This window comes from Nannospalax galili, unplaced genomic scaffold (assembly GCF_000622305.1).
Source record: "Nannospalax galili isolate Female #2095 unplaced genomic scaffold, S.galili_v1.0 scaffold305, whole genome shotgun sequence".
In the NCBI taxonomy this organism is placed as follows: domain Eukaryota; kingdom Metazoa; phylum Chordata; class Mammalia; order Rodentia; family Spalacidae; genus Nannospalax; species Nannospalax galili.
Window position 1 is genome coordinate 3,555,517 of NW_008356258.1, and position 21,319 is coordinate 3,576,835.

At 45.8% G+C, this 21,319-nt stretch overlaps 1 protein-coding gene across 5 annotated transcripts in view; it reads left to right on the top strand.

Moving 5' to 3' along the window:
* Fhdc1 (FH2 domain containing 1) overlaps window positions 1-17,912 on the top strand; it is a 49,395-nt gene extending 31,483 nt beyond the window's left edge. For all 5 annotated transcript variants that reach the window (XM_008854265.3, XM_029556765.1, XM_029556764.1 and 2 more), the window contains exons 5-12: window positions 2,232-2,317; window positions 2,422-2,522; window positions 4,717-4,787; window positions 4,879-4,986; window positions 6,302-6,372; window positions 8,508-8,625; window positions 12,487-12,651; window positions 15,432-17,912. In XM_008854265.3, the coding sequence (XP_008852487.1) occupies window positions 2,232-2,317; window positions 2,422-2,522; window positions 4,717-4,787; window positions 4,879-4,986; window positions 6,302-6,372; window positions 8,508-8,625; window positions 12,487-12,651; window positions 15,432-17,498 (2,787 nt within the window). In that variant the 3' untranslated portion in view covers window positions 17,499-17,912. The remainder of the gene's footprint in view (window positions 1-2,231; window positions 2,318-2,421; window positions 2,523-4,716; window positions 4,788-4,878; window positions 4,987-6,301; window positions 6,373-8,507; window positions 8,626-12,486; window positions 12,652-15,431) is intronic.
* The last annotated feature ends 3,407 nt before the right edge of the window (window positions 17,913-21,319 follow it).

A 21,319-nucleotide genomic window follows, 5' to 3' on the forward strand; every position in this document is an offset into this window, starting at 1 on the left:
GACTGGCCTGGGAACTGGGCCCAGGAAAGATGCTGGTCTAGGGCAGCTGGTGGCTGTGCCACCCAGAGAAGCAAAGGAAGATGGGGGTGGGAAGTGGCCCCAAGGGCTCCTGAGAACTGCACTGAGAGCTGGGTTGGTCTGGATGCAAAGGATCAGGAAGAGGAAAGGTCAGCCCCGGGATGCAGGAAAGAGGCTGGCAGGTACTGCAGACCAGGGAAGTAGAGGGAGGTGAGGGTGGGCCCAGGCCCAGAGCGCCTCTGGGGACCCGAGAAGGAACTGGGTTCGTCTAGATGCAAAGGATCAGAAAGCAGTGGTGGTTCCCCAGGTGTCTGGGGGGCAAGACAAGGAATGGGACAGGACCCAGGCTAGGAGGAGAGACAGGGGGCGGAGATGGGAGGGTGAATGAGGCTGGGGGAGTCAAGGGTAAAGAGGGCATGATGGACTTACCCCAGAGAGAGGCCTGCAGGTTGGAGACGATATCAGTTTTTTACTTGAAAAAATTGTTTTGTTTTGTTTTGTTTTGTTTTGTTTTGTTTTGTTTTGTCCCTTTTTACTACCTGCTGAAGAGCCAGACTGTGCTCACCTCAGGATACTACAGTCCAAGCTGGGGATATGAGTCAGTACTAGAGCAATTGTTTCCCATGCCCAAGCCCTGGGCTCTAGCCCCACTAAAAAAAAATACATTTGTCTCTTCATCTAAGTTATAACATGTGAAGTGAAACTGGATCGCAAAAAGGAGATCTGTGTTCAACTTCATCTAGTCTAAATATTTTACAGCCAAAATACCTCAAGTAATACTTTTTTCCATTTACAACACAAAGGACCATGTTGTAATGACTGTCCAGACACATCTTGCTTCTCCAGTGATCTTGCTCCTGAGTTACTACTTATCAGACAACTTCTATACTTGGAACTGATCCTTTCTACCTGTGTCCCTTGAATAACATTCTAACAATTCTGGTGACTCCAACTCTCTCATATGCTGTGAGCTGTATGTCTCTATATACATTGGCTTTTCTCTTTCAAATCTGAGAGTTTAATTTTTCTTTTCAAACACAAAGTAGTAGCCAGGCTTGGTGGTGCATGCCTTTAATCCCAGGACTCAGGAGGCAGAGGTAGGTGGATCTCTGTGAGTTCCACACCAGCCAGGTTTATATAGTGAGTTCCAAGTCAGATGGGGCTACATAGTAAGACCCTGACTCAAAATAAAACAAAACAAAAACCAAAGTAGTAGCCAGGTCTCATGATCCAAGCATTTGGGAGGCTGGGGCAGGAAAATCACAAGTTTGAAGCCAGCCTGGGCTAAAAACCCAGAACCCTGTATGGAAGAAAAAAAAAAAAAAGCAAGGCGGCCCATAACTTGCTGCCTTGTTCCAAAGGATATTAGGAAACGGAAATTGGTAAAGGATAACAGTTTGGCCAAACTGGAGAGAGAAGAAACCTGATTTTTATCTCACCCTACCTTCTTGTGCTTGTGGCTGTCTTGGACTTTATAGAAAACCATGAAGCAAGGGCTAGAAGATAGCTTAAGCTGGAGACAGTTTAACCTGTGTTTTCCTGAGGGGAAAGGACCTGGGCCCCAGGTTGTCTCCATCGTCTTTGTCCTTGCTGGCCATTCACATTCTCTCCGCTTGGAGGGGCATCAGTGTCTCTTTAAAATTTAGAAAGTCTCCTCTGTCCTGCCAAGCGCTCCAGCTGGTTCTCTGTCAACAAGGGTCATAGTGACAGAGCCGTGGAGTTGGGGCTGGAACTCTGTGGTGGAGTGCTTGACTGGCACACTCAGGGCCCTGGGTTTATCAGCAGCACTACAAAAAACTAAAACAAAGTTGTAGGGGGCTGGAGAGATGGCTCAGTGGCTAAGAACACTGGTTGTTCTTGCAGAAGACCCAGGTTTGAATCCCAGCACCCACATGGCAGCTAACAACTGTCTGTAACTCAGTCCCAGGGGATCTGACAGCCTCTTCTGACCTCCACAGGCACTGCATGACACGGGTGTGCTTACCTACATGCAGGCAATACACACATACATGTAAAATAAATAAATACATACTTCCAAAGCCAAGTTGTAGGTGTGGATTTCCTTTTCTGTCTTTTTCTTAGCTCTACACTTTTGTTAATTTGTATTTAGCACTGAAATTTTATTTTTTTAGCATAGTAAGATGAAATTTAAGGTAATCTTAAATTTTAATGATTCTTTTTCCTCCTTCTTCTCCTTTTTTTCTGTCTTCTAGGTAAAGAAGTTAAAAACGTTTAGTGGTGATGTGTCCAAACTCTCCCTGGCAGATTCCTTTCTGCACTGCTTAATTCAGGTGCCAAAGTAAGGATCCCAGTCCCTGATTGATTCTTTGTGGCGTGAGGTTTTTAAGCTAACATTGATGCTATGGTTTTGCTTTTTAATTTTATCCGTTTATTTATTTTTAGCTATTCACTTCGGATTGAAGCCATGGTGCTAAAGAAGGAATTTTTACCTTCATGCTCTTCTCTATACACAGACATAACGATTTTAAGAACTGCTGCAAAAGGTAACTGAATACACAGTCCTCCAAAGAATCTGTTTTTGCCACTTTTGGTAGCAGTTTATCTTAAAAAGTTTCAGGTGAAATTAGAAATGGAAAGTCCCATTTTTAGATAGCCTAAAGAGGGAAATGAGATGTTTGTAGGGATGCATTTAAAATAATGAACATTAGTTTGCATATTTTCTTTCCATGAATAAAGTTTCCTTCATCTCCGGCTTCAGAGTAAACCTTGCAGGTCTCGGCTTGATCTTGCTCCTCAGCTTGGTTAACTTTGTGTGTTGTGTGTATGGGTGTGGTGTGGTCTGTACATTATGTAGTGTGTGTGTGTCTGTGTGTGTCTGTGTGCACACGCATGCTATGGAATGTGGTATGTGTGGTAAATGGTATATAATTTATGTGGTGTGTGATATTGTATACAGTGTGTATGGTGTATATTTTGTATGGTATATTGTATATGTGTGGTGGTGTAGTGTGTGGCTACTATGGTATATAGTGTGTATTGTACATGCTGTATAGTGGGTTTATGCCATGTGTGGTGTGTGTCTGTGGCATTTGGTATGTAGTATGAGGAGGACTGATGAGGGTCAGTGTGGCATGGTGTATTTTGTGTGTGGTATGTGTATGCACAAAGCCTGCCCCCTGGGACATCTGTATGCCTTCCCTTCTCTGGTCTCTATTGGTTGGGACTGACCTTCTAAAAGCAGACCTCGTCTCCAGGCCTCAACAGTGTAACTCTCCTGCCAGGGTCCTGAGGCATCCATTCTGTGGTTTCTCCTCTAAGTGTGTGCTCTCCTCTCCGCGCCAGTATCCACAGGGCCATTTAACTTTGGGAGGGGCACAGTTGGTCATTTTCACTTCTTAAAACAACACTGAGCCACTGGCCAGCAGCCTCCTCTCAGAGTTGTGGTCATGGCTCATTCCCTGGGGCTGGGGGTTCTTTGTTCCTGATGTTTTTTGGATCCAAAGAAGGCAGACGGCAGTCATGCATCTGCCTCAGGCTCCCCTCTTTAGGCCCAGGCAGGTCCCACCCTCCAACCCTCAGCTCTACAGCATCACCAGTGTCAGCGTGGTTTTCTCCAGTCACTTTCTAGCTATTGTTATAGAACTGTCTATTCCTATTTGATTTTCGTGTTTAGTTACTCTAGCCTGTGGTGAGAGACAAGTTTCCCTTCAGCCCACCACATTTTCTTCACATCTGAACAGACACTGAGGGTGAAAATGAACTTTTCTTCTCCCAATATGGAGGGAGGCCTCTTAATTCTTCCCATTCCAAGGCTACTGTGGCAGCTGTAGAAGGATTGTTTTCCTGTTCAAATGGCGATGAGAGAACTTGTTTTCATATTGAGCAATATAAATTTGTGGGCATGGAGGAAACGGTTCTTATCTGAGTAACCTTCCCAAACTGGCCTTGTTAGATAACAAAATACAGGCACTGATCCAAAGGCAATGTTTTGAAAGTAATACCAAACGTACTGGACAATATTAACCTAAAATATCATAGGCTGCATTTAATTATCCCTACTGTAATTTAAATAATCAAGTATTCTTCTTAGCTTTGCAAGTATCTTAAAAATTTTAACTGTGTTTCTTTATGGAAATGCACAAGAAATTTTGTGTTAATAAAGAACTTACCATATATCACAGTAAGTTCATTTTTATAGCCTTCAGCCAATACAAATGAAATGTGTAGTTTTGAATAAAATGGAAAGATGCCCTGTGTTCTGGGGACCTGAGGGTTGGAGGTTTGCAAGTTATTTACATGCCATCTCAGCCTGTTTATTTGTTACCTTTTCATAACTCATTAGCTAAGCAAAATGTTGCTTGTTGATTTTCATGGTCTATAAAGGGAATGTTAAAGAACTAACTGCCAAGGAGAAGTCAGTTTCCACAGCACCTTGTACTGTCTTTTTTCTCAGGTTTTTGGGTTTTCCAGTACTTAAAAATTGTTGTTAGTGAACTTTTTTGATATTTAACCACCCTCCCTATTTGATCCCCAGGTAAACACTGAGGCACTGACTGCCTATCAGCAGAAAGTGTATTTGGTATATGTAAAATGTACTTCTTTGTTTCTTTAGTCTGCTTCTAAAGTTTAGGGCCAGAGATTACTTCAGACCCACTTGAACTTGGATGTAGTAGCTAACTTCTCTGCTTGTGAGGCAGGAGGCTTCTCTAAGGCATAGTGGTGTGTTCCTTTTGACAGAGCTGATGGCATGTGAGGAGCTACATTCAATATTACACTTGGTGCTCCAGGCTGGGAACATCATGAATGCAGTAAGTAAGATCCCAAAGCAGTTTAAAAGCATATCTGCCTCTTCATTGTCTATATAAAGGCTTAATGCATTTTTCTTCTTGTCTTCTTTAGGGAGGGTATGCTGGGAATGCAGTAGGATTTAAACTGTCTTCTTTGCTCAAATTGGCAGACACAAAAGCAAACAAACCTGGGATGAACCTTCTGCATTTTGTAGCCCAGGTAGGAAGACACAGTTAACAGAGAGAGGGTGAATGTATGTGAGTCTCCACTGGAGACAGTGCAGTCTTTCCCAGACATGAGATGGCATCTGGTTTAGGAAAGGACAAGGTGGGTTCCAAGAAGCTTCTGTTTGCAGAAGCTTTGCAGATCCCCAGTTTCATCCTCTGGAGGGGAGTGGGTGAAGGAGACAGGGAAGCTGGGGAAACCTGTCCCGGTAGGGAGGGACAAATGTCAGAAGTGTCGATTTCGATTTCATGCTTTAGCTGTGGGAAGCCAGAGAAGTTTGTGCATGGCATAATGGCATGAGAAGGTTTTTTTTTGTTTAGGAAAATAAGGCATGATGAAGGCTGGGCAGAGGAGAGGCAGAGCTGGACTGAGGGGACATCTTGGTGGCATCTGTCCATTTGGTGCAAGCTGGACAGGTGACCACTATAAGGACAGAGAGTAGAAGACTTAGGAATTGAAACTTTTTGATGTGAGATGGGCCAGAATGGTGACAGTTTCTTTGGGAACTGTGCATCGGAGTGCCTTCTGCTGTTGTGGGATTTGGAGTCTGGCTCTATCAATGGTTTCTTTGGAATCTGGGGGTGGAACCCAGGCCATTACCATGCTAGGCAAGCATTCTACCACTGAGTCACCACCAACTCCCTGGCAACCCCCAGACCTCAAGTACTTGGTTGAAAATAAGTGCTCAAGGCATTAAAAATAAGAAAGTGTTTCCTTATCTAGCCTGAGACACTTTCTGAAGGAGCACTTTCTGATCCATGTGTGCATTGGCTCTAGGTGGCTTGGGACCCTGGCCCTGTGGGAAGGTAAAGGTAAAGGCCCTTGGTCAGTAAAGGTTCCCTCCCATCTATTCTTCTGTCAGCTTCCACATAGCTAAAGAATCCAGCTACCTTGTAGGCTTGTGTGCCTCTGATTAAAGTCAGTGTGCAAACTGGTTTAACAGCTGAAGGCATCTCACTCATTCATCTAAGGGCACACTTGCAGGGATGGGTGGTATTCAGGCAGGGTATATTGGGTTCTCTTGGAAACAATGGGTGAGCTAAGCCACTCCCTCATTCCACTGAGCTTCAATGCTCCTGAGTTGAATTTCATGTGGTGATCATTTGCTCTGGGAAGTTAAACGTGTCTGGAGAGTAGGGAAGTTCTGGTAAATCTTACTAAGAATATCAGAGCTTGTGTCTCAGGGAATTGCTTTGAGTATAATAAGTTGAAAAACAGGCAATATTTTTAAGGCTCCTTTAAGCCCTAAAGGAACGATTTCCTTCTAGTTTTATCCATCCAATAAGAGAAAATTCTATTTTTGTTTCAGGAAGCCCAGAAACAAGATGCCATCCTCCTGAACTTTTCTGAAAAGTTGCATCACGTGCAGGAGACAGCGAGGTGAGCACAGAAGCTGGAAAGTGCATCTTGAAACCTCAGCCTCTCTAACTATCTTCCCGTGAAAATGGCTGAGTAGTTAAAGCTCTTGGATTCAAGTCAGAACTCTAAAAAGTTTTCCTCTTGTTGAATGTTCAGGCCTTCTTTTCATTTGCTCGACACAAGTGTGTATACACCTTGGGAATTTGAAAAATTTGAAAAATTCATCATTATTTTTGAACTGAAAGTTCAAAATTAGTCTATTCTGATGAATACCACTCAGTATTAAAAAACAGGGATTAACAGCTTCAGATCCCTCCCACACCCCAAAGATCGAAGCAGCACAGCTTATTACTTTGGGAGTTGGTTTATATCAATCAAACGTTCAGGGCTATACATCACCATTTCTTTGTGGGATGAAGCATGGTACATTTATTTTCTATTGCATTAAAAGAGTTTGGAAGCATACCAAGGCCCATGAAAAGACTTGATTTTTAAATTAGTCACTCAGCTTTATAGGGAAAGTATCTACCAAGCATAAAGCTCTAATTACATCACTCTAATTTGCTTCTAAATCTAGTATATGTGCATGTTTTCATGTAGCTGTGTGTGCTGTTTCAATTCTGTGTTTTTCAACTTATAATCACATGTCCATGCAACATATAGTAAATACTGCAAATAGTTTTTCAAGAAAAATGTCTTGATTTTTTTTTTCACATTCATTGATGATGTCCATGCCATAAATAAGGCTACCCCCGACGATTTCTGACTGCTAACATGGGACTGTTTGATGCAGAGTTGGGAAGAAAGAGCCACAGTTGCCCCTGATGATCTGGCTCAGCTCACTGCTGCTTGTATCAACCAGATTAATATCACATTTTTAAAAAATGGGTCTTACTGTGTTGCCGAGGCTGGTCTGGAATCCCTGGACTGAAAAGATCCTCTTGCTGCAGCTTCTTGAGTAGCTAGTGCTACAAGTGTGTGCCACCAGGGCTGGCTGTATCATATACTTACTATGTGAGTGACTGTAGCCAGCTATGGCAGCCATGAGCCCTCTGCATATAAGCAAATAAGCCACAGTGAATAACCCTGTCATTGGATATTATCTGACTGTTATTGACATCTAGCCACAGATTATATGTCTTTCTGACAGGAGGATTATCAGTGTACAGATTAAACACTATATAATTCATGTTTACAAGTTTCCAGATTGTGCTCCAAGAAAGAACAGACACCTCATAAGACATAAACTGTTTTGCTTTTGAATTCCTAAAAGAAATTCATAATGGACTATTTTTACTTCAACTACTAATACTATAGAAATATTACTAAGAGATATATAAGGAAAAACTACCATTACATTTTTGACTTGGCATTTCTGGTCATCAGTGGATAACTTTGGTTAAATGTTATTGTCTTAAGAAACTGCCCTGCAGTAAGGTTTGTTTATCTGAAATTGAATGAAATACACAAGTGAAATAAAATTAGACCTCAGGTGGGCTCCATTGACTCATAAAGGTAAAACACTTTTTTGCACAAACAGAAACTAGAATTGACAATGGAAGCATGAATGCATCTGAACTTACAAAGTTCTCCTGGATTTTCAGTTTCACTGGTTCATTTCACTGAGTGACAAAACCCATCCTGCTAGTTTTGATTGGATGTACAAAAGCATTGCAATCAATCCAGCCATTTATCTACAGAGCTACTGGCAGAGTATACAGAGAGCTTGCTTTTGGCTGCTTGTGTCATACAAGAGGAAGCCAGTGAGGCCCTGAGTATCAAGAAATGTTAGCTCTATTGCCTTGCCAACCCGTGTGAGTTAGAGCTTCCTAACTCAAGGAAGGCATCAACCCCCAGAGTCTTGCTGAAGTTTAGTTCTGATGCATGTTGCATAAAGGCTCAGACCTTGTATATGGAAAACTTCCTCAGGCCTGTTTGCGTTATCTCACTTGCAAGAACACTGTGGCGGCCTGCTCTGCTTGAATCAGTGCATGTTTAAAAAAACAGGTGACAACTCATATAAACAGGAGTGCATAAATGTGATCATAGTGGTTCCCCTTCTGCTCCAGGATCAGCCAAAGAGGGGTCTTGTTTGACATAGCCACATGACACGGGGTGTCTTGGTGCCAGCTGCCCACTCTTTTTTCCTTCTTCAGATTATCTCTGGATAACACAGAGGCAGAGTTGCACTCACTGTTTGTCAGGACAAAATCACTGCAGGAAAACATCCAGCGGGACCAGGAGCTGTGTCAGCAGATGGAAGATTTCCTTCAGGTCAGTCCTTCTTATCATCCAGCAGCCTCAACAGGCCTGCCTATTTTCCCAGGCCCAGTTGTGGAGGCAGCAGGTGTCCAGTGAAACTTTTCTCCCAAGTTAGTTCGAGTACCTTTGTGTTGCACAGTCCTTTTTGCAGAAGATGGTGATGGTGATCTACACAGGATTTGCTTAGAGACAGGAATTCTGCTGACCTGCTCTGCTGTGTGGTCACACTTTCCTGAAGTGAAGTGCAGCTCAGGGCACTTGCCCTTGGAGTCTGCCTGGCAACTTGAGGTTTAGTTCTTAGCCTTCCTACTTTTCGACAGCAAGAGAGAGTTCCACAGACCTCATCCTGCCACTGGAAGATTTAGGCTGATCCACCTTCGCTTGTTTCCATAGAAGACCTGATTTCTGTCGAGAACAGTAGAACACACAGGGCTACAGTGCCCATCAGCATCCAAATACATCAGCCCACAGGGCGTGTCAGGAGCCACTCTGAATAACATCAACAAAAAAAACAGCACAGTGGACATGTTTGTGACAGCTCACCGTGACTCACTAATCACAGTCTGACGTACTTCTTTTATCTTCCTTATTTAAAAAAAGGTGGCACCATCCACCCCCTGTTTCCAGTCTAATGTGAGAGAGTGTAGTTGGTGCTGAGACCCCTGGGGTATGGCAGGGCTACCCATGGCACTGGGCAGGAACAGCTCTTCATGACGCCGAAGTATTAAGGCCTTCACTCCCTAGTAGGGCTAGTTGGAGATAATATGAAGTTTAGTTCCTATCAGCAAAACCTTGGTGTTATCTGGCTCAGCTTTGAGTTTGTTGTTTAACATGTGTTATATTTGTTTTCAAGTATACTTAATTCTTCATTTCTCCTTTCAAGTGCACTCTTCTTTTTGGAGGGTATGGAACCCAGGGCCTCATGCATGCTAGTCAAGGGCTCTACTCCCTCTCACAGTGTGACAGCAATGTACTTATCATCACCACGGAAACACAGAACAGGAGTGAGCATGGTCAGGTGCATAAAACAAAATTCTGAAATCCAGGAATAAGAAGCATCACACATCAAGGCTGAAGTTCTGCCTGTTTCCTTCTCCCAACTTTTTAAGTATTCATTTGTTATACTAAATCTTTTTGTTTGAGTAGTGCTGAGGATGAACCCATGACTTTGTACACGCTAAACACACACACTCTGCAACTGACCTCCGTTTACCTCAACCCTCAATCTTATACCAAAACCTCAATAGATAAGGTTTATGATGAAGACTGGATTGCCTTCTGCTCACTTCTCTACTGCTTTTCCAAGGCACACTTGTTTTTAGCTCTTTAAGCGTTTCTCTTAGTAATGTGTGTTTGTATGTTTTGACATTGTTGAGGATGGAACCTACAGTACAGGAGACCAGGACTATACCTCTAAGCTATAGCCCCACCCTAGCAGTCCTTTTGTTGGTTGGTTGGTTGGTTGTTGTTGTTTGCTTGTTTTTTTTTTGTTTTTTTCTTTTTGAGACAGGGTCTCCTGGTAGCCCCAGCTGACCTGGAACTTGCTATGTATAATAGGCTGGCCTTGATCTCACAGAGGTCCTCCTGCCTCTGCCTCCCAGTGCTGGGATTGAAGGCATGCTCCATTATGTCTGGCAAATTTAACTTCTTAAATAGTGAGATAAAGTTTCTGAAAGTAGGTTAGGATCAGGCTCCAGGGCTCTGAATACCAGTCTAAAATGTGACACCTCTTGCTATGAGCAACACTGACCTAACCTAGCTGTTCAAGGCTTGTAGATTTTTCCTTTGTTTGGTGGCTGTGTTTGTTTGTTTCTGTAATGCGATTGGAACCTAGGACCTCATACAAGCTAGGCAAGTACTTCTGTTGAACTGTACTAACAGCCCCATGCAAGGTTTTTGAACAGAAAGAGGACAGAAATACCTTTTGCAGCTTTATTTCGTTACTTTGACCCACATGTGGGTGAGGCCTAGTGGCCTCGGGCTTTGGTCCACGTCAGGCAAGCTGGATGACAGCTGTAGCTCATACCGCAGCTGTAATCTTGTCATGCTCCTTGGCAGCCCAGCCTTGTTTTTGTGCTGGATGCTATGGAATTATAAAACTCTACCACTCTGCCGTGGTTGTTTTTCAGGTCTGAGTTCAGAGTGTTTCATCGTCCCAGGTGCTAAGGGCCAACTTGGTTTCTGTTAGCTTTTCCTTCCTGGTGTTCCATCCATCTCTACAGGTCCACAGATAAGGGATAGACAGTAGAGCTGTGTGTCCTTGTGCAGATTCTCCTCAGGAGCCTTGCTTTCCTGAACTGAGCTGTTCTTGGTCAGGCTCCATCTTTTGCCCTGCAGAATGTCAAGCAAAGATTTATTCTTCTGTTGAATACCCTTCTGTCCATAAAGCAAAATACCGCGAGAAGACACTCACTGCCTTGGGCTACTGACTCAGATGGTTGTTCTCCCAGGTATTCACGTTCCTGAATAATTTTGGTTTCCTACTACCTCTGTAATGTATTTGTTTTAAGCAAAGGCCTTTTCAGGGGGAAAGTGGTTGGAAAGTGGTGAAGCTGAAAGGAATTTCTCTTTAGGATCTATAGTTGGCCAAGTGTGCACAGGCAGCAGTTCCCTCCTCCAAGGTGGGCAGTCTGTTACTTTCCCACACCTTAGACTCAGCCCCTCACTCTCAAAGAACTTGTTCAAATGTAAGCCTTCTTAAAATACAAACATACATGTGACTTCATGAAGAGGTACGCTTCCTGCGTTCCTTCTTTGTATTAGCCTTATTCCCTAGTCTTGACAGCAGTGAAAGACTTCAGTGTGATTCAAATATTCAGCCTCCTCAGGGGCTGTGAGAGAGTCCTTCCTGTCCCACATCGCCTCCTCATTATAGCTCAGAGATCATTGCTAACCCATGTCAGGAAACTCTTCCTGTGATTTCTCAGATCCCATTCTAGATGGCTTGGGAACTTACTGGGGACAAACAACCTTCTGTCATCCCCACCACTTCATTGAGAGGGCACTGGGCTGTGTGGAGGCCTTGCAGACTGACATATCCCAGAGGAACTAGGGAAAATTAAGCAGTAAAGTAGGAATTGGAATGGGACCCACTTGAATCTCTTGAGGCATTCTGATATACCCCAGAACTGCTAATTACATGTGGGGTACAAGCATGGGCTATTCCCAGAGCTTCCCAGTGAACTCAGGCAGCACCCCAGACTCCCGTTGTGGTGAATAGGGACAGTGACTAGATAGAGTCTATTCGGGATTAAGTATAGACCCCTCTTAACAGGATTACAGGCAGTTTGTCAGGGTAAGTTAACTTCTTGGACCCTACAGTAAACTACTGACTGCTGGAAAAACCTGCTTTAAGAGAGAGAGAAAAAAAAACATATATAGCAGGAGAATTTCTTAATGAAACCAGTTGTATTCCATGAGAATTTTTCTAGTGGCCTTAAAGGTGAATGTTTCGTTAGTGATGTTTGGAACGTTAAAGTGTTTAAATTTATCTGTCTGTCCATCTGTCTGTCCATCTATTCATCCATTTATTTTTTATTTATGTATCAATAGGGTCTTGATATGTAACCCAGATGGCTTTGAACTCCTGACTCTTCTGCCTCCACCTTCTAAGTGCTGGGATTACAAGTGTCCCCACAACTCCTTACTTCTTCAGTTCATTTTGTGGCAGGGGGTCACCTTGTTTTGCTGAGGTTTGGTTTGGGTTGACTCATTTTCCTTTCAGCTCTGAGTACAGGAGCCTTTCCATAAACCTTCCCTTTCCAGAGACCTGAAATCGAACCCTGGCAACGTGTCTTCCCTGGGCAGTAGCCAAAGTGCCATGCCACCTCAGCTGACCCTGTTTACCACGTGTCCCTGTTTGTTTTTCTGTAGTTTGCTGTGGAAAAGCTGGCGGAGCTGAAGCTCTGGAAACAGGAGCTGCAGGGCGAGGCCCACACCCTTATAGATTTTTTCTGTGAAGACAAAGAAACCATGAAACTGGATGAATGCTTTCAGATATTTAGAGACTTCTGTACCAGATTCAACAAAGCAGTTAAGGTATGGCTGGAGGCACCACCCTGTTGTCTGTCCCTGGGATTTTCATTTTTCTGCTTGTGGACCCAGTCCTCTGCCCGTAGCGGAAAGATGGTCATCAGATTTGGGTTTCAGGAGCATCTGGTGGCACACGAGACTCTCTGCAGGGATGAATGGGAGGTGGTAGCCTCTGGCCTTTGCTGCTCATGAAATACACAGAATACTCTAGAAGCATTTTGCTAGCAGACATGGCTTATGATGAGACTTTGAAGTCTCCTGCATATTTGAACTTTTTGCTCAGCCCCTCCCCCAGAGGGAATGTCAGCCTCTATGGAGGCTGTAATCTTCTTGAAAAGGGGCCTTACTCTTCACCTGTTTCTAGTGCCACACAATGCTGTGGCATCAGCAGTTTGGGGACTGTGTTGTCCTTGCTCAGTGTGGCCTCATGATTCCCTCATGCTGAGGAGCCTGTTGCCATACTCGGTACAGCGGTCATGCTTTCTGACCCCTCAGCCATCCATTGCAGTTATCTCTTGAGTTGAATTCCAAAGCCAGAGACCTTTCTGGGTTGCTGGGCTTAGCAAAGCTTTATCTGTCAACTAAAAATAAAGTAGCACCTTATCCTTTCAGGTGACAGTGAGGAACCATATGCTCCCGCTTCATTTGTTGACTGTGTTTGTTTGGATTTTTTGTTTGTTTTTTGAGATAGGGTCTCCCTACAGCCTCGGCTGACCTGAAACCCTTCCTCGATCTCACAGGGATTCACCTGCCTCTGTCTCCCAAATGCTGGGACTAAAGGAATGTACCACCATACCTGGCTGTCGACTGTATTTTTTTTTTCTTTTTTTGGGGGGCCTTTTTGAGACAGGGTCTCCCTGTAGCCCCAGCTGTCCTGGAACTCACTTTGTAGACCAGCTTGGCCTTGAACTCACAGAGATCCGCCTGCCTCTGCCTCCTGTGCTTGTTTGCCTACTTACTTATTTTTGGTGTGAGACTGAACTCAAAGGCTTTCATTCTTGCTGTTTTGAATGCAGACTTGTCCATAGCTGGGTTTCATGGAAGGATTGGTTACATTTCTTCCAAGCCCAAAATTCCTTTGAGTTCCCAACCACTCCTTTCTCCTTCTAAGAGGAGGAAGCTGAGCCTGCAGCCACATTAACATTCCTCTGTCCAAGCAGTGAGCTCAGCTGTGGGAGACCGCAGAGACTAGCAGAGGCCAAACTAGCTCTCTCTGAGGCCCTCACTCCCCATCTGGATGCTGCAGGCCTGGGAGGCCACCTGTGGGATGCTCTCAACCCAGTTCTCATGAGAGCCAGGCCACCGCCACCATGCGTAGGCTTAAAAGGAGAAGACCTGAGAATCTTGGGGGTCCCTGGGGAAGCTAGAGTTGCAGGAGGAGCCAAGACTCCCCAAGCAGAGCCTCACAGAAACTTGGAAAGGAAAGCTCATTGGAGGAGGAAATTGATTCTCAAATAAAAATTGCTAACAATAACAGATTTGGGTTGAGGCATCCATGTAACTACATGATTACATGGGTCTCACAACCCAAAGAAACTTATAATTACAACACAAGTTCAGTCATCTCTCCATATCCACAGAATCCTGCAGATTCAACTAGCCACAAATTAAAAGTAGTTTTTAAGAATTGTATGTATGCTGAATATATACAGATATTTTTTGTCGTTCCCTAAACAATACATCCCTGGCTCTTTCATTGCATTAATTATAAGAAATTTAGAGATGATTTAAAGGATACATAAGGCTATATGAAAATTCTATGCCATTTTGAACAAGGGATTGAGGATCCTCAGATTTTAGAATCTAAGAAAGAGCTAGGAACAAATCCCCTACATATACTGAGGGGTGACAGCATATGAAATCACACAGGCAGGTGAAGTGTGCTTTGTGTGCATGTTTGGATTCTGTGTCATTGGGAAGGCTGTTGCTCTCTAGCAGATAGAAGGTTGAAGGATTGTAAAGCACGCTGTTGCTCGTCCTCTTTTTTTTTTTTTTTTTTTTTTTTTTTTTTTAAGTCTTCCTATAGCCCCAGCTGGCCTGGGACTTGCCAGGTATATCAGGCTGGCCTTGATCTCACAGAGATTCACCTGTGCCTGCCTCCCTCCTAAGTGATAGGATCAAAGGCGTGCGCTACCACACCTGGCCTCTTCTTCTTCTTTGACCATAGGAACAGGCCTGGGCATGCGGGGCAGAGTCTTCTCCTTTGTAGCAGCAGACAGAGCCACCAGAGCATTGGTGGCGTTCATTTTTGACCAGAGAAGAGTCAGAGAACACAGTTAAAGTCATCTCTTAGTGTCTTTGGGGGTACATTGTGTACTCAAGTCATTAAGTACAATGTGTTGCATATGAATGTACTGCATATGAGTGTGTGTGTGTGTGTGTGTGTGTGTCCATTCAGCAAATGTACAATTTGGGATGTACTCTTTTAGCATCTGTAGTACTTTCTTCTCTACCATTGTTTGTTGCTTTCATTGGAGTTGAGACTGCATGTACGTGGAATCGGCCCACACTGGAAGCTAGAAGTTGGGCTGAGGGATCAGATGAGAACTGCAGACAGATTGTTGGAGTCAGGCCTAGTGTGCCCTTTAGTCACATCCCTAAGTTGCTTTGGGATACCTCTCCTCCCTATACACATGCACAAGTGCAGGAAAATGCAGTCCCTCTGTATGGGACAGGATATAGAGCTGTCCACACTAGCACCTATCATTAACTCTCACGGTAGGTGGCCCTGGAATTGCACATGGGCCCTCCATGTCTCATGCTGGCTTCTCTCCACTCTCCATTAGGACAACCATGACCGGGAGGTACATGAGCTGAGGCAACTGCAGCGGCTGAAGGAGCTGGAGGAGAAGCGGCGTTCCTGGGCGGCTGGGGAGCTGGGGGGCTTTGGCAGGAGCAGCAGTGAGAATGACGTAGAGCTGCTGGCCAAGAAGGGCACAGAAGACCTGCCCTCTTTCCTGCACCCCAGGCCCACCAGTCCCTCCTACCGGCCTCCCAACACCCGTCGCTCCCGCCTCTCCCTGGGCATCTCTGCTGACCGGGAGCTACTGACCTTCTTGGAGAGTACCACCAGCAGTCCTGAGGATACCAACAAGTTCAACAGCTTGCCTCGGAGCAGCCCCCGGCAGCCCCGGCCCACCATTGCCTGGATGGAGCCTGGAGAACAAAGGGATCATGACCACAACTTTGCACATGAACCACAGGCTTCAAAGAATGGGGAGAAAGCCCCTCACCCTGCTTGGCAGAGCCAGCTTCCAAAACCCACCCTGGAGGAACCCGCTTCCATCTTGCCTCGGACTGGTCGGGGAGCAATGAGCATCCTCCGAAAGAGGAACAGTGAACCTGTGGGCTTGGGTCCCATGCCCAATGTGCCACTCTCACCATTGACTCTGGGCATTAGGGAACATGAATTGGTGACAGGGCTGGCCCAGTTTGACCTTCAGAGTCCAAAGGGCATGGAGGAGGCATCCCAGCAGACCCTGAATGACTTCTGCCCCACAGAGCTGCAGTCTCCAGGGGATAAGGGCCCCTTATCCTTTGGTACTGGCAGTGACAGCCTAACACCTGTGAGCACAAGTCCTCAGGAGGGTCTCAGCCCTGCAGGGGAGGGAGACGGGGCTGCTCCTGATGATCCCAGCAGCAGGGCTCTACTGTCTTTGGGTGTCACTGACATTGAAAACAAGGATGCTGGGCCTCTGTTTTATGTCTCAGATACCACTGACTGCTCACTGACTCTGGACTGCTCAGAAGGAACTGACTCCAGACCTGGAAGGGAAGAGCGAGAGATAGAGAGGGAAGGGGATGAATCAATGTCCTCTGGGACTGGAGAGGCAGGTGGCAGCCAGGTCTCCTCCAACCCTGCTTCCAGCCCCCCTGGGGAGATGCCTGCTCCCCCATTAGGGAAGAGTGAATTCAGCTGCCAGGGTGGCCTTCCTAGGGACAGAGCCAGCAGAGGGAAGGACGCTGTGGCACCGAAAAGAAACTCCCTCAAAGAGGCGTCTCTGGGGGCCTCAAAGCCCATCAGTGTCCGGCGCAGCCACGGGGCAGCACCCAAACCAGTGCGGACCTTGACCTCGTCAGAGAATCAGCACATGCGCAAGGTGGTACCCATCTCTAAGTCCAGTAGGGGGGCAGGAGGCTGGAAGAGGCCAGAGCCACCATCCAGGGGTTTCCCTCGGGAGACCCCGGGCAGTACAGACACACCCCTGTCACGAAGGAGCTCGGTGCGGGGGACCTTGGACACATCACCCAAGAGGCCCCATGTGGGTGGACCTGTGACTGAGGAACCCAGGCTGCCCCGCGGGAGTGGAAGTGTCAGTGGGCGGTCGGGGAAGGAGCCTCCACTGCAGCTTAGGCCTTCGCTCAGGAAACCCAGCGCCAAGCCTCTCAGAAACATCCCCAAACAGAAGCCCGAGGAAAACAAGGTCTGCCCCTCCACTTCCCAGGACTCCGAGAGCCCGGAGGAAGAGCCTAAAGCCCTGCGGGCCCCCAGCACCCCTCGAGTTCCACTCCCTATCCCAAGCTTTGCCCGAAACACAGTGGCCTCCTCATCTCGGTGCATGCGAACAGATGCTCTGCCTGTGGCCAGAACCCCTGGCATCACCAGGACAGTCTCCCAGAAGCACCTCAGGGTCAAGGGTAGCCCTGAGGATGCTACCTCCAAGGACAGTGGCACCCTGAAGCGGGCCAGCAGCGCCCGAGCCCCCAAGAAGTGTCCCGATTCTGCTGAGGGTTCCATTGCCAACATGGAGGCCCCGCTGAAGGGCAGAGGGGCTACGGAAAGGGCCTCCTTCAAATTGAAGGATTCAGGACAGGGCACGCTTGGGAGGATCCTCCACCCCCTTCGGAAATAATCGGGCCTATCTGTGTCACTGCATTCATGGATTCTGATGGCCCCACTGACTGCTGGGGTGAGGACATGAGGCCAATCCTTAATGTCTTGTTACACACCAAGCAACCCACTGGTACCACCTGCTAACGGTCAAGTCACTAAAGGTACAATCTGGAGGTCTGTGGTCTGCAGCCTGCTATGCAAACTTCTGCTGCAAAATTGGGTTTGAGAGCACTAACCATTGTGCCCAGCCCCAGCACCTCTACCCTCACACTCAGGACCCTAACCCTAACTCCTGCCCCTGAGACAAATGTCCCATGATAGACTGGACATTTAAGATGACGTTCTTATGTAACAAGTGAAAAAAAAATTTCTGGCCAGTTTTTATATATCAAAGACTTATTTTTTAATACTGTAAAAATAAAATGATGTTTTAGTTGGCACCTTTTGCAGAGTGAAATGCTTCCCAGGGGGAAACATTATCTTTCATATGAAGATATTTGCACCTTCCGTGGCTCTCCTTCCCTCCACTATCTGGGTTCTATCTACCCACTCACCTTCCAAAGCCAGCAGTAGCTCCTCCCAAGCCTCTGGGTGTCTGCAAGTTGGATCAATCTCCTTGAGGACTTTCTGGCTTGTTCATTTCTCCTTGAATGACTCTGGATGAAGATTTTATGTGAATTGGAAGGATGTCAGACTTGGGTGGGCAAAAGTCTGCTGTGTGTTCAGGGGGCCCCACAGGTGTAGCGAAATGACCCTTGCAGATAGGGCCTACCATGGAGAGTAGTGGATTTTTACCCAATCTGAAGTGGCATGTTTTAGTGGTGAGATACCAGAGGCCGCTCAGCTGAGCACATCTTTCCCATTCAACCTCCCCATTTGTGTATCTGTTATGCAACTGAGTGATAGTCACTCACTGTGTTCACTCTGGGAAAAGGAGGAAACGTACTGTTCTGAGTGTTGGGCTTCCTTCTTCCCTATGTAGCCCTCCTTTTCAGATGTGGCCTAGTGCCCAATCCCCAGCTCTCCCCACCCCCAGTGATACTTTTTGCTTTTTGAGACTGAGTCTTAACTGTGTACTTTAGGCTAGCCTCTTATTTGCAATCAATCCTCCTGTCCTAAGGCCGAGTCTTAACTATGTACCTTAGACTAGCCTCTTGGGGATAGCAGGTGTGGCTGCCACACCAGGCTTCAGTAACAACTTTTTAATGTTGACGTCTCTTCCTTGGTACAATGCTTTTTAAAAGCTAGGGTTTTTATTTTTTATTTTAAACCATTTAAATTTTTTTTTATTTTATGTGTATGAATGTATTGCCTGCATATATGTAAGTGTACCCATGTTGTTCAATGCCTGCAGAGGTCAGAAGAGGGCATCGGATCTCCTGGAACTGGAATTATGAAGGGTTGTTAACCACCATGTGGGTGCTGAGATTCAAACCCAGATCTTCTGGAAGAACAGCCAGTGCTCTTAACCACTGAGCCATCTTTCCAGCCCCTATTTTTTATTTTAAACAAACAAACAAACTAAAACTAGTCTCAGAAAATTTGGGAAGGAAATCAGGTTTCATTCAAAAGAAAGCTGAATTACTACCCACTGCCCATTTTGTCACTTCTTCTCAAACCCGGGACATGGAAAAAATCTTGAAACGTTTTTGCTTTTTTAAAAAGCCCCATTCTTGACCGGGTATGGTGGCGCACACCTTTAATCCCAGCACTTGGGAGGCAGAGGCAAGTGGATCTCTGTGGGTTCAAGACCAGCCTGGTCTACATAGTTCCAGGCCAGCTGGGGCTACAGGGAGACCCTGTCTCAAAAAGACCAAAAAAAAAGAGCCCCCTTCTTTACTTTGTATAACTTAGTACATGAAATATCACTTTAGATCAGACACTGCAGGTGGGTGTAGGGGTAAATGTCTGCATTTGTGGTGAATCTGCGATGGTGTTATGGCTTCCCTTGGGAGAGTTGTTGCTTTTCCTCCTGTAGCTGGAAGCTGAGCTGCTGCAAGCCAGCAGAGCTGAGATTGCGAACGGCACTGTGGAAGAAGGAAGGCCCTGACCACACACCTCGTAAAAGCAGCCCTGAGCAGATGTGTCTGGGCTGCTCAAGATTCTTAGGAAGATTCTGACCAGTCACTGTCCCAAACACAAGACATGCAGGTGGGTGGGAAATGGATAAAAGAGGTCATGATCTATGGATTTGTGGACTGTGAAGGAGTAAGCCCTTGGAAGGTCCCCAGGGTCTCAGTCCCTGCTGTGCCTTGATGCTTGTGGAAAGTCACTTCTCCCTAAGTGTCTGTCTCCCGGAACACTGAAGTGGGGTATGGCTTCCTTGATGGTCTCCAATGACTTTTCCATCTCCGAGGGTCTAGACCCATGTATGCTCCTGGATCAACTTCTAGGATCACCTCCACCCCTATCCCTCAGTGGAGGCTGAGGCTCAAGGGTTGCTTAACAGAAACTGACCAGGATGGTCTGGTGCTATCAGATCAGATTGGCTGAGTGTCCTGAGAAGTTGTGGTATCCCCAGCCTTGTGAGCATCTGTGTGAGCAGGTGGTCACTGTTATTACCAGGAATAAGTTTTTGAATAATGTATGCAATGGAGAAATTAAATACTTTTCTACATATTTGTTGAAGATGAATATATTTAAGGATCCATTTTTATGTGCTTTACCGGAACAGGTAATTTTTAAAAGTTCCTGTTTACAGGAGTTCTGTTTGCTCTAGCTGCTTCTATAGATCCTGCCAGAAGGACATTTAATTTCCTGCCCAGGAGAAGGCAAAGCAAGGGAAGCTGAGATGTCATCTTGGCCTCCAAAGGTTCAAGAGCCAAAATGAGTCTTGGCAGTCTGTCTTCTTGGTACTGACTACATGGAATGTGTATATAACTAAGGGCCTGGGGCCTCAGGGCCCATAGGGATGCAGGCATGCTTCTGACCTGCAGGCCTCAGGGCCCATAGGGATGCAGGCATGCTCTGACCTGCAGGCCAGCAATGGAACATTAGATGGTCCACAGGGCTCTCATTTCATTCAGAACCAGGCTTTGTGTGATCTCTGTGTGGCTGGCAAATCTGGATCTGTTGCCCTGTGAGCTCTTTGAATTGGGACAGTCATTGGGAGATCACAGCCAGCTCACTTCTGTGGTTGGCTCAGGAATGAGCAGAGGGAGGGAGGTGTCAAATTTGAAATGTACTCTCTGCACTTATTTGATAAGAGGGCACTGTGTGTAGGAGGCACCTCATACCTCAGCATTTCAATTACATTTTAACCCTAGCTGCTCTGTCTGAGAGCAAGCTGAAGGAATGTCTCCAAGCATCAGCAGAAGAGAGGGTATACTATGGTACAGTTGTCAGTTGCTGCCTGATCTCTGAACCTGGTTTTGCCTTCATTATAAGCCTTTTGGGACACCAGAATCCTCCCTGTACCTTAGCCCTGCTGTTCCTGGGGTTGTTGACATAAACAAACACACCCATCAGTTCATTGTCTGCATAGTTCCTCAAGTCATTTTCATTTTACCCTTTTATTGACTTTTGCAAGAGTCCTGAGTTCTAGTCCTCCCAAAGATGCACATTAGATTAAAAGGAGCATGGTTTTCTCATTGTCCATCCCAGATTCTGCACTTCCACATGTTATGGTGAGAGCCCTGGAATACTTCAGTAGAACTATTAGTGCCCTTTCTGCAATGTACAAATTCATGAGCACCTGCTTTCAGATGTGCAGGTGTCCTTCTCCCATATCCTCCTGTCTGGCAATGATGCTGTTTTGCAAACTACAGAATTTTTCCATTGACACTTTCTTCTTAGCCTTTCCATTGCACTTTTATTCAAGTTCCAGTTCTGTTTGAAATA